The sequence below is a fragment of the Actinia tenebrosa genome, unplaced genomic scaffold (assembly GCF_029948245.1).
Source record: "Actinia tenebrosa isolate PJP-AT-01 unplaced genomic scaffold, QUT_ActTen_1.0 PGA_scaffold6__47_contigs__length_16458017, whole genome shotgun sequence".
NCBI classification, from domain to species: domain Eukaryota; kingdom Metazoa; phylum Cnidaria; class Anthozoa; order Actiniaria; family Actiniidae; genus Actinia; species Actinia tenebrosa.
Genome location: NW_028292583.1, coordinates 15,017,905 through 15,029,610, shown reverse-complemented (window position 1 = coordinate 15,029,610; position 11,706 = coordinate 15,017,905). Strand labels below are relative to the sequence as shown.

General features: G+C 39.1%; 1 protein-coding gene and 1 long non-coding RNA gene across 3 annotated transcripts; one reads left to right on the top strand and one right to left on the bottom strand.

Moving 5' to 3' along the window:
• Positions 1-1,162: 1,162 nt before the first annotated feature.
• Positions 1,163-8,069, bottom strand: LOC116299881 (uncharacterized). Its single transcript, XM_089039311.1, has 3 exons — positions 7,670-8,069; positions 6,721-7,005; positions 1,163-6,539 (listed from the first exon to the last, which is right to left on the bottom strand). Exons 1-3 carry the CDS (start codon positions 7,968-7,970, stop codon positions 2,125-2,127), a joined length of 5,001 nt encoding a protein of 1,666 aa, XP_088895437.1. The 5' UTR covers positions 7,971-8,069; the 3' UTR covers positions 1,163-2,124.
• Positions 8,070-8,236: 167 nt separating this feature from the next.
• Positions 8,237-11,630, top strand: LOC116299884 (uncharacterized). 2 transcript variants are annotated; one of them, XR_016121607.1, is made up of 4 exons: positions 8,237-8,405; positions 9,094-10,584; positions 11,183-11,256; positions 11,519-11,630. It is a non-coding gene; the product is annotated as an uncharacterized LOC116299884 (long non-coding RNA). The 2 variants fall into 2 exon arrangements; XR_004197532.2 differs by lacking the exon at positions 8,237-8,405 and having other exon boundaries at positions 10,276-10,584.
• The last annotated feature ends 76 nt before the right edge of the window (positions 11,631-11,706 follow it).

Sequence of the window (11,706 nt, the reverse complement as noted above, 5' to 3'; positions counted from 1 at the left end):
AGTTCTAAATGGTTCTTTGAGGTAAGACGGAGCAATGTCATTAACTACTTTAAAGACATATAATAAAATTTTAAATTCTACCCTTTGCTCAATGGGCAGCCATTGAAGCTCTATTAAAACGGGAGATATATGATCATGCTTCCCAGACAATTTCACTAATCTAGCGTTAGAATTCAATACATACTGCAATCGCTGGATCTGATTTTTTGGGAGACCGTACGTACAAAATCGCGTTGCAATTATCTAACTTAGAGGTTACAAGCGCATGTATTAAAGACTTAGCAGTTTCCAATTTTCACCGAAAGCGCATTGATTCAAGTTTTTAGGTGACCAACTATATAGGAAAGAGTGATTTTTAAACGCTTGAGAGTTAAAAAGCTAGTTTAAAGTTTAACCATGTTTAGTAAAGATTTTGTGTTCAACTATAGGTTGATATCTTTAAACTTGAGGGTAAGTAGGAATTTATTAATATTATTATTACTCGATAACTTCTACACTTGTCAACCGATATGTTTGTTTTACGACGTTTAACTCTTTCCGAAAGTTGCAAAACTCGTTTCTTTATAGAGAGAAATTCCTTCAACTCCACTGTAAAACAGCGAAAAAGCCGACCCTCAAAAAATAAAAATGAAACACTTTCAACTAAGCCGGTCACCGGCTACTCTAAATTATGTTATTGAAAGTTATATGAAATCATTTCTAACACCAATAGGGCGAGTAGGTGGTGCAAACTTTGCCTCGAGTACACGGGCGAAGATGAATGGAATTTCCCAATGTACAAGCTCCGTGATTGGTGGTATGATATGTTTGCCGGGGACATGAAACAGGTCATATACCGCATCGGGGATGGCCCGACGTTGAAGCAAGTGTCTCGGGTCAAGTAGAGCGAGATCCCGTACCAAGTGAATTCTAGAATGTCATGTCCACCCGCGATTCAATCAGCCCTCACAAGTTGGAATCCACTGGCGAGTGTAGGATTCGTAGATGACTTCTTGCAGTGGTTGAAGGAAGTAGTGGTTGAGGATAGCTATGGAATGGATGGAGGTCGTGCGGTGCAGTATGTACTAGAATGGAAGAAAGACGAGTCATTCATTGGCTCCTCCCGTGAAGAGGCGAGCATGTCTAATGTTCTACCTGTTTGGTACATCACAAAAATGTCTGCTTTCTTCCAATAAGTACGGGTTTATTTATATTCACATCTGGTGCACTGCACTGCACCTCAGTATTCTCCAGTAAGACTGAAATATTGATTAATTAATTAATTTCTTAATGGTTGGATTTACTAGCACTGCACCTCAGTCCTTTATTGCAATTATTTTATCGGATACGATTTATGCTCATATTTATCCCAAGAGCAGATGCTCACAGTCGAAGGGTCTATATTGTGACCGCAGAACGACCCAACGTGGAGCAATTTTTCAAAATGATTCTTTTCGAGGGGTCAACCTGGGGTCGCTCAGTCTGGGGTCGACCTGGGGTCGTTCTGGGGTCACAAAACCGACTCCTTACAGTGATAATAATTTACTTATGACGCCAGAGAAAAAACTTATAGAATATACTGAGTAGAAATTGTTGAACGGCAATAAATAAGATTTAATTTTTCGGCTGCAGATAAATTTATGGAACCGTTTTTTCTTATTAGATCAGTATATTTGACCAAGTATTAAAATTTGTGCAGCAGAGGTAAGGTAGCTTTTTTTCTCCACATCAAAACCATATATAATTGAATAACTTGAAAGTATTGATGATGGCTTTAGATCAGTTTTTGGTCATTTCTCGTGGCCGGATAATACTAGTGAACACTGTGCACTGAACAGATTTTTGTTTAAGCATCTTTATCTGCACTCTTTGCATAACTTACACAGTCACTTTATAAATTTTCTATATTCAGATTACTAATAGTTGGGATTTATAAATGAAACTTTTTTTAACCATTCACGAATTAAATAGAGCAATTTGTATAATTTGCCAATCAGTCGCAAAATGAAACAGAATAAATTTCAAAAAATAAATATTAAGTAATTCTTATCTAATGGTTAAAGCTATAGGGTAATTATTGATATTTCGTAAGGTTATTTTTATAATCTGCTTCTTAGTTGGTAAGTTTTGATTTCCGAAGCAGCATTATTTTCCACTTCGTAATTTCATGAAGCAAAGCTGCCCGTCACTTAGTCCAACAAAGATGCGTCCTTCAGCACTGCAAGCGATCACCTGTGCACTATGCTCCAAGTAGAACTCACTCAAACATTCTCCGCTGTCTACCATCCATAACTTGAGCATCTTGTCTCGAGTCCCCGTGACCAAAAGACTCCTATCACACGTAACTGCTAGAGCAGTAACTTCATTCGAATGCTGATATTCCGCCAACGGTTCCGGCAGTTCGTACCAACACGTGCCTTGTTCAGTACTCCAGCGTTTCAGCGTATAGTGAAAACCATCTGTGATGGCTTGGTTACTCAGCGGAAGTGTCCTGATCACGTGGTATCGCCCATGATGCCCTTGACTTCGACCTAACAAGTTTCCAGTCTCCAGCGACCAGGTTATTGCAGAACTATCATCAAAACAAGCGATCACCCTGTCTTTGATGCTAGACACATAGTTAATGCCAAAGCTCTGGGCCTCAAATGTCTTCAAAATATTTGTATTTTTCACGTCCCACAGCCTAACAACGTTATCATCGGAGCCAGTAAGGAGCGATGTACAGTTTGGGAGAAAGTGAACTGTTCTTATGTTAAGACCAGAACAACTAATTTGACGATCGCAATGTAGTGCACAACCATGCTGACTCACACTCCAAATTTTCAAAGTTCCCAATGCGGCTGTAGCGAGATATCGAGTGCTGTTTTCTGAGGGAATGCCACGCGATGTAATAGTTGTTACAGCGGTGTCGTGAGCAAGAATGGAGAGATTTGGGCCATCTTTCGATACAACGTGAAGATACCCGTTCTCGTCAGCAGCAGCAAAACTGTCCTCCTTTAAAAAACAAACGCCACTGATTCTCAGCAGGCAGGATTTGAGAAGTTTTCCTTCAACTTTTTCAACATCCCAAAGCAACAGTTCTCCGTCAGAGTTTCCTGAGAGGAAGAATTTTCCATCTTCTGATGTGGCAAGCCCCGTAACAGATGCGTTCTTGGAGAATCCAGGAACTTGCTTTTGTTCATACGTTTGTAAAATCTCATTCGATTCTAGTTCAATTCTTATGATGTTCCCTTGATCTGTACCAACAAGCACCTCCTTTTCGTCACTGTGCGTAGCAAGAGCGGTAACGAGCGTTTTCCCATTTTTGTCAATCTGGAGACCACTATCCATTCCTGTTTCAACATCTAAGAAACGCAATGGCATAGTGCTCATGACACTACCAAACAAGAGCCGCGTTCCATCTCTAATCAACAGGGTAGGATGACTTCTGCTGTCGGGTCCAATGGACACCGAAGACGTGAACAATGAACAAAAGGATGGAACACATCCATTTGGAATTTCTCTTTTTGTTCCTTGTAAGGGGTCTCCAACAAAAGAGCCATTTTCTTCCTCGCATCGCTTTCTTTCTTTCACCATTTTCAGGAAATCGATATCTCCAAGCTTCATGATCTTTGCGGCCTTTTCTTTGTCAACTGCATATTTCCAAACAGAGTGTCGATTGTTACCCACCAGGAGGCAGTGAGTGTTCATAGTTATGTGGGTAATATCAAATATAGGAGCCTTCAGCCAGGCATGGATACTCTTACTGGCCCAATCCCACACGCCAATCGTGTTATCTCTACCTCCTGTTACAAAAGCACTCCCATCTTCATTAAAAGATACCACTTGGACTGGATGTTGGTGACCTCTGAGGCAATTTGTTTCATGGAAACCTTCAACACTCCATATTCTAATGGTGCAGTCATTCCCTCCGGATACTGCAAAAGGGTAATTAGGGTGTAGTGTGACAGCGAGGACGCCTCCTTCGTGACCAGATAGAGCACAAACCTCTTTGAACTCTTCACAATTCCACACCTTTAGCAATGAGTCTTCTGATGCTGTGACGCAGAGACGTCCATCCCGTGACACATCCAAGCTATTTATTCCTTGTTTATGACCAATAAAAGCCGGAACATCTTGTAGCGAGCTTAAATTCCATATCTTATAGGTGCGGTCTTCTGACCCTGAAACGATTGCAGCTCCATTCGGTGTAACAGTAGCAACCCTGATGGATTCACTATGCCCTCTTAAGGTCGCAAGCTCCTCGCCAGTAGCAAGAGACCACACCTTTACTGTCTTGTCATCTCCAGCAGAAATGACATTCTTCCCATCGTGTGTCATACATACAGTAAAAAGGTCGCTGGTATGCCCAATCATACTTCTGATCTCGGTTCCTTCGTCGATATCCCAAACTTTTACCATGGTGTCTCCTGATGAAGACACCACATACTTGCCATTGGGACTTATAGATACTGCATACACTGTATCAGAGTGCCCACGTAATGTCGTTTCAAGTTCAAAAGTAACAAGGTTCCAGATCTTTATTGTTTTGTCTTGTGACGCGGATGCAAAACGCCGTTCATCTGGAGTCACTGCGATGCCTCTGACATTACCTTCGTGTCCTGTGAAAGTGTTAAGAGCTTGTTTAAGGTCCCATAATATGATCGTTCTATCATAAGAAGATGAAATGATTTTTCTCGTAGACGAGGTGATCAGAACACCGCTTATCCAGTCAGAGTGTCCAGTTAAAGTACTTATTTCCTGCAAGCTGTCGGTGTCCCAGACTTTAACGGTGTTGTCAAAAGATCCCGAGACAAGTAAGTGGGTCCTAAACGACAAAGACAGAGCATACACCATGCTTTTATGGCCTGTAATCTTGTCAAGTTCCTTCCCCGTTTCGTAGTCCCAAAATCGAATCGTTGCATCTGCACCTCCAGTTATGATTCGTTTCATATCTGGAGTGACGATTATAGCAAGGATAGTACGGCTTCTGCCATTGGTTGTACGCATTAAGGGTCCTCCTGGAGGGGTGAGACACCATCTCGAGGGCAATATAGCTGTTGTATTTTTATTCTTGTTTTCACTTACTTGGGCCAGTAACGCCTTTATCTTCTCGTTGTCAGTGTAGCCCTTCAGCCTGCCAAGAAGCTGTCCACCCAATTGGTTCTTACACGATGAAATAACGTTCGAAGAAAGCAATAAGGAGGATTTTAACAGTCTTAACTCTTCCTTGCTATTGGTGCTCTCGTTAAGGTGCCCAAAATCGGCCAATAACGATGCCAAGTCCGTTACTTCAAGCTTGACCTCGAGCCAGGCAAAGTCGAGAAGCTCTTCTCCAAGTTCTTCTTCTTTTGCAGCTCCGATCAAATGGAAAGCCAAGTAGCGAAAGAAGTATTTATCGTCACGTGGCCCGTTACTCCATTTTCCATCACCGCATTTTTTCCTGTATTTCTCTAATAAAAACCGGTGTGCCTTTTCCAAGGCCAATTCATCACTTTTCTCGAGCTTCAAACGACCTCTAATGTAATCCAACAGCATGTCATGGACTATGTAACAGTTTTTCGTCGTTCCGTTTTGAATGAGTGAGCGACGTTCTAAAAACTCTAAAATACTTCTTGTTTTCCTTCCTGGGATGTTCCACAACATTTCCAAGACGTAGGAAGGAATTTCACTGTCTTCAGGAAAAATGGCAAAATCAAGAAACTTTTCTCTGTAGTTATAGAGTTCGCCAGATCCCACACTTGGAAGCGCTCGGAAGCTTACTTCAATAGCAGCGAGGAGGTTCTTGTATGGATACGACTCCATCGGAAAACATGAACGGATCTCTTCCAAATCAGCTTCTTTGAGACCTTCCAAGCGATCTTGCCAGTCTGCGACACTGTCAAGTGAAGCATCGACAAGACTTGATCCAACCAACGCAAGAGCTAGAGGTAATCCATCACACTCTTCCAATATATCCTCTACTAACACACACACGTCTTCAGACAAAGAGCCCAAGTCCTTTTGAGCGCATTTCAGAAGCAATTCTCTTGCTTGCTTTTTTCCTAAAAGCCCGAGTCTATGAAGATGAGAGCCTCGTAAACCTCTTACGACGTCTGAAACCCTGGTGGTAATGAGCAGTTGGCACGATCCTTCGAGAATATCCAAGGCATTGGCATGGTTCACGTCCCACACATCATCCAAGACGACCAGAGTGTCCATCTCGGAGCTTTTACTTCGAATCCAATTTTGCGCTGAAGCAACGTCGCTAAGAGCAACTGGTTGGCCTTCCCAAACATTAGCTAAGGTATTCAGAAGCGATAAAATGTCGGGGGTTTGGCCGACTGTTAACCAGACCACTTGCCTTTGTTTCTTGATTTGCCAACAAACTGCTTGTGCAAGTACAGTCTTTCCAATACCTCCCATGCCTTTGATTCCGACTACTTCGCGTCCTCGTATTCCTGTTGAAGGGCGATTCTTTTTGGCGTCTACTACGCCAATTGATGTCTTACCGGAATTTAAAAGCTTGATTACTTCTTCGACGTCGTCTTGACGATGCACATAATCCGCAGGTAGATTACGTAGGCCATACGACTGTGGAACTGGATAAAAAAAATTTAAGTTTACATTAAATCATTATTATTACTGCAAGTATAAACAACCAAAATATATTCGAACCTTGTTCTATAATCTAGCTGAATGACACAAAAACTGCATCACATTAGAACATATTTAGCTATAGCTTTTGAAAAGGTGTACAAATAAGTTTACATAGTGACAAACCTTTGGGCTTGGATCGAACAGAATCGAATCTATTCAGATTTTCCATCAAGTCTTTTCTGGGTATCTTCTCCAACAGCATCTTCAGTGCAGTCAAATCTTTTTCACTCAATTTTCCACGGTGTTCCAGAGTTTCAAAGAATTCCAATGCTGTAGTATTAGATTCACGAGTACCATCAGGAATGACATCAGCAAGGAGGAATTTCATAGCTTCCAAATTATCATCGTTAAGTTTTAAATCCAAATGGACAAGAAGCTGTCTGTAGGGGTTCACAAATAGTTTTTGGTCTGACAATGAAGAGTGGTAAAAGAATTTAAAGAATGCAATCGTAAAAAAGGTACACTGAGATTCAAAATCCCAATACAAACTTGTTCCTTGGAAAAATATCTCAGAATTCTTTCCCATAATAGACTTATAACTATTTTCATACACAACGCGGACTTTGGTTACAGCAAATAGGTATCAATAAACAAACTGTAGAAAGTGAAAGAATTTAACCTCAAACAAAAATAGTTGCGCAAAATAGAGGAATTTGCCAAATCTCTTTCTCCAGGCTAATCCATATGTTTAATATTCAAATCACTGAAAGTGAAAGGTTTAAACAGAAGGAAAGAAAACGATTTACTCACAAAATTTCTGCTGTTTTTACAGCAAGGATAACAACTTTAAACATGTAAAATAATTTTGATAACTTGCGATATAAATATTCTAGAGTCGTATGACAGTGGACAACATTTTTCAGCATTTATTTTGAAAATATTTATTTGGCGGTTGACGAATTGTTGCAAATATTGAGGTATTTTTTCTTGCGTTGAATAACTGTTTCACTCTTCGTGCACGTGGATTAGATTTCCTTGACATGCAAATATTTATTCCTAGTCTATATTTTGGGTATTTTTCGCATGTGTTTGTTTAACAAAACTCTGAACGTACCCTAATTAAAGAACTTACCATTTGGACATTCCACGCAGCAGTCAAAAGCATTCAATTGAAAGTCTTTTCCGTTCACGATACCCAAAAGCCATTCTATAACTCTCTGTTCATCGCCATGTTTTACACAACACGATTGTTCGAGCTGAAGAAGTAATTCCAAGTCCGACTTTACTTCAGAAGTCAGGACGTCTTTCAGAAGAAAACACACGCGTTTGAGATCTCTGTTTGTCAGGAGACCTAGGGGTACAAATCTCTTTGTTGAGTCATCTTTCAGGAATCTGTCATTAACTTTATCCAGAACACTACGGTTCGTCGACATCTTTACATTTCAAATGCGTGAATGACTCTAAATATATCTGTTTCTAGAATAAATGGTGTACGTTTGTCATCCAGTGAAGGTATTCCATTACTAATGACTAAGCAGTTTTAGTTTTCTTAGAAAGCAAGTTAATCATTATATCATCTCATTCTATTTTTGGGAATTTTCCCTAGAATACCGACTTTTACCAGGCGTTCCACTTCCTCACAGGGCAAGACTAGGAACTAACAAATGAGAATCCGCTGGACCTAAGAATCGTCGTCATCTATATTTAGTTAATTTTTCAAAATGCAGTCTTTGTTTAATAGATTATCAGTGCAAAGATATGGTATTAGTAATAACCTCCAACGAAGAAACCGGTGGTCAGGACCTAATTATTCCAAAGGTGTGCTTTTGATATCCTTGTCAGCTGTTCTTGGTGCATTAGGAGCGTCGGTGAGTCTGAATTATCTCTTTTTTTTATAAGTGTACCTCAGATTTTTTGGGCAATGGTATTAAATACCCTATAATAAGCTTACTTGAAGTTGTTAATCGACAGGGAAATTTCCAAGGTCTGGCCCTTGGGGATCTATAATTCTAACCTTGAAGGATTTTCTCAACCTCTGTTCTGTTCAAATCAATAAAATATTTCAATCTTAATTTTAATTAATTCAGGGGCAGTTTTGGAGTTTTTATTCACCGGACATTGCAGTCTTTCAATGCAATGGTGTATTGCTGGTTTTTAATCATTCCTAGGGGAGTGAAATGACATGGTGGCCATGATGGATGATAATAACAGTGGTGGATCCAGGAGTGGTTCCATGGAAACCCCATTTTGTGAGATCTTGTGAAGCCAATCATGCTCCATAGGATGACATTGGATTCCCCCTTTTTGTGAAGCCAATCTTACCAGCTTAACAGTGCGGCAGCCATTTTGGAACCCATACTTTTTAAATTCCTTGATCTGCCAATGTAATATAACAAAAGAATTCATTGACAAGTCTTTTGTTAAATTCATCCAAGATGGTGGCTATGATATCATGTGCAAATGAAGAATAGGCATAGTTATAAACTATGGTACGCATAAAGAGCTAAGCTAAAAAGTCAGATATGTCAATAAAAGGTTATGCTTTTCTTTATACAGATGTTTAGGAAGTATTGGCAGATTGAGTATGAAATAGAGCCAAATTCAAGAACTTCAGCTGATAAAAAGTAGGATCCATCATCTTCGATGAAGAGGCAATGGTTGCAATTAAGATGGTTTAAAAAAAGAGACAAATTCCTGTTATGTACATAAATGGCAACGAACACCATTTGCTTTATGTTCACATGAGAAAGCTTCTTTGATGTAACCTAGGTGTAACAGTATTTGCAGAAGGAAGACGGACTCATGGTTAAGTCAGACAGTGAGACAGTTTCTGATCCTTTGTTGTTTAATGCTGTTAAATATATTACAATCTCATGTTTTTCCATATGAAAAAGAAAAAAAAGGATTTTTAAAGTATTGCAGAAAGTGTGTAAGAATGCACCGGGCATGTTGATAGATTGCAAGAAAAAATTCTAACCTTTTGTTACAATAATTATATTTTGTTGTAGAAAATGTAAATTTTTCCAAAAATATCTTTCACAAAAGGGGATGGAAAATCTTTCTTAAGAATGAGTAATAATATCTTGTCATTAATAAATTTGTTAGGAAAAAGGGGGGGATAGCCAAATTTTTATCAGAAAAATGGGGGGGGGGATGCACAAATGTTGGAAGAAGCTACAAGCCTTGCTTCAGGGGGATCATGTTTTTTGCATGACTTTAATGGGGGTGTTAAGAATTATTCTTGGAATTTCAAATTTTCACCTGCCCCCCCTCTGCCATAGATTATGAACGCAGCCTAATACCCCATGTTTTATTTACGTGTATGTCACGCAATCGCTACCTCCACTTTCCAAAGGATTTAGTACTTAAAATATTAAGATGGTTTAAGAAACATCGGAAAAAGCCGGAAAATAAATGATAAATTTCAGCTATAATTCTTTATCGTAAGATTTTCCACATAATTAAGTTCAACGTACAATAATATATTGCGTGACGTGTTTGTGTTATCACAGACAGAAGTACTAGTAAGCCATTTCAATGTCGCGATGATTTCCATGAAAACATGGAAATGGCTTTCTTTCTTTTTCAAAGTATTTTTTTGGTATTCTAATATACTTGGTTTAGATTATAAATTTTAATTCGAAAACAATATATTTTTATTATAATGGTTGAGTTATTTGTAAAAACATTCATTGACGACAAGTGTAAATAAAGGGGCGGAACTTAGACCAGGTTGATTGTCAGACTAGAGAATCGTGCAGTTCGACACGCACTCTGTTGTCGCCTTTTACACAAGAGGAAACAGTGAATATCGCCAAAAATAAGCCGCTTTACTTCCGTTTTTTGCACTTTAGATAAACTATGTCTCTTGGAGCAGCTACGAGACTTTCTTTGAATAACCTAACGAGGTTAATTTTGGCGAAAAACGCTCCCAGTCGCCTCACTACGAGGACAATCTTCTACACTCAACGGAAACGGCCATCAACTCCTGAAGAAAACTTTACCCTCGTGGTTGGTGTTGGAGCTCTGGCTTCTGCTATAGCCTTGGTACGTATTTGTATGTATTTATAGTATTTTAAAAATACGTCAAAAAGAGGGGGAAATGAAGAAGTAAACTGATCCAATCATTTCAACAATGTAGCCCTCGTTAACACAGTTTCGTTTTGAAGAACGAAATCGAGCGTAATTGACACATTTAAATATCTATCTTATAAGAAACATTATTAATCTACTTTAAGCTTATCAGAAATATCAATTATATATATATTAGTAAAAAACATTTGGCACTCAGTTGTTTATTCGATTCCTAAACTTCGCTTTGCGTGTTTTCCAAGTGCGGTCTGACAACTTGGTCATTGATTGGCTGGTCGTTTTTTTTACCCTAGACAGTCGGCTTGATGCCAAGTGAACAGAACAACGCTCACAGTTTGTTTTGGTTTATAAATAGCTCCCTTGATCATTCTTCTGTGACCTAAGGTGCTTGAACTTGGAGCATGATTATAGTGCTTAGCAGGCTTGAGCAAATTAGATCGTCAATTGTTCGAAGGATTTGGTTTTGAGACAATTCTATCACCAAACCAAAACCAGGAAGTCAGAATTTGCTTCCTGTGTTGAGTTTATTCATTTCATTTTCATTCTCCAACAGAGTGTAAACTTTGGAGTTTATAAATTTGATTACTGTCGCGAGAAGAAATGAGCTAGTGTTCCATTCAGTGTAAGGTATGTATCCGCTTTGTGTTAAAATAGTTGCTACAAAAATTGCTTTGATGTCTGAGATCCTGGAAGATCCCTGATTACGCTCTGAAAAAGGCTGCAGAGTCTTTTGTTTTTCAAGTTCGGGGGAGGGAGTGTGTATCGCGTTACTCCTGCCCAAAAAATAGCAAACAAATCAGTTTCTTAAGGGTGCAATACCCCCCCAGCAAGTTACTTCATAAAGCTTCATCTTTACAACCATTTTGTTTTGTTTTGTTTTGTTTTGCAGGGACTCAACTTGGCGAGCTTCCAATCTCCACATGAGATCAAGACTACATGAGTGTGATAACTTTTTTTGTATAGTTAAATAAATTATTCGGAATATATTGTACATTGTTGAATTTGTGTAGTGTATTTCATTTTTCTAATCACTCTCCTTGGTGAAATTCTTTGCCATAAAGGAACTTTACAATTTTC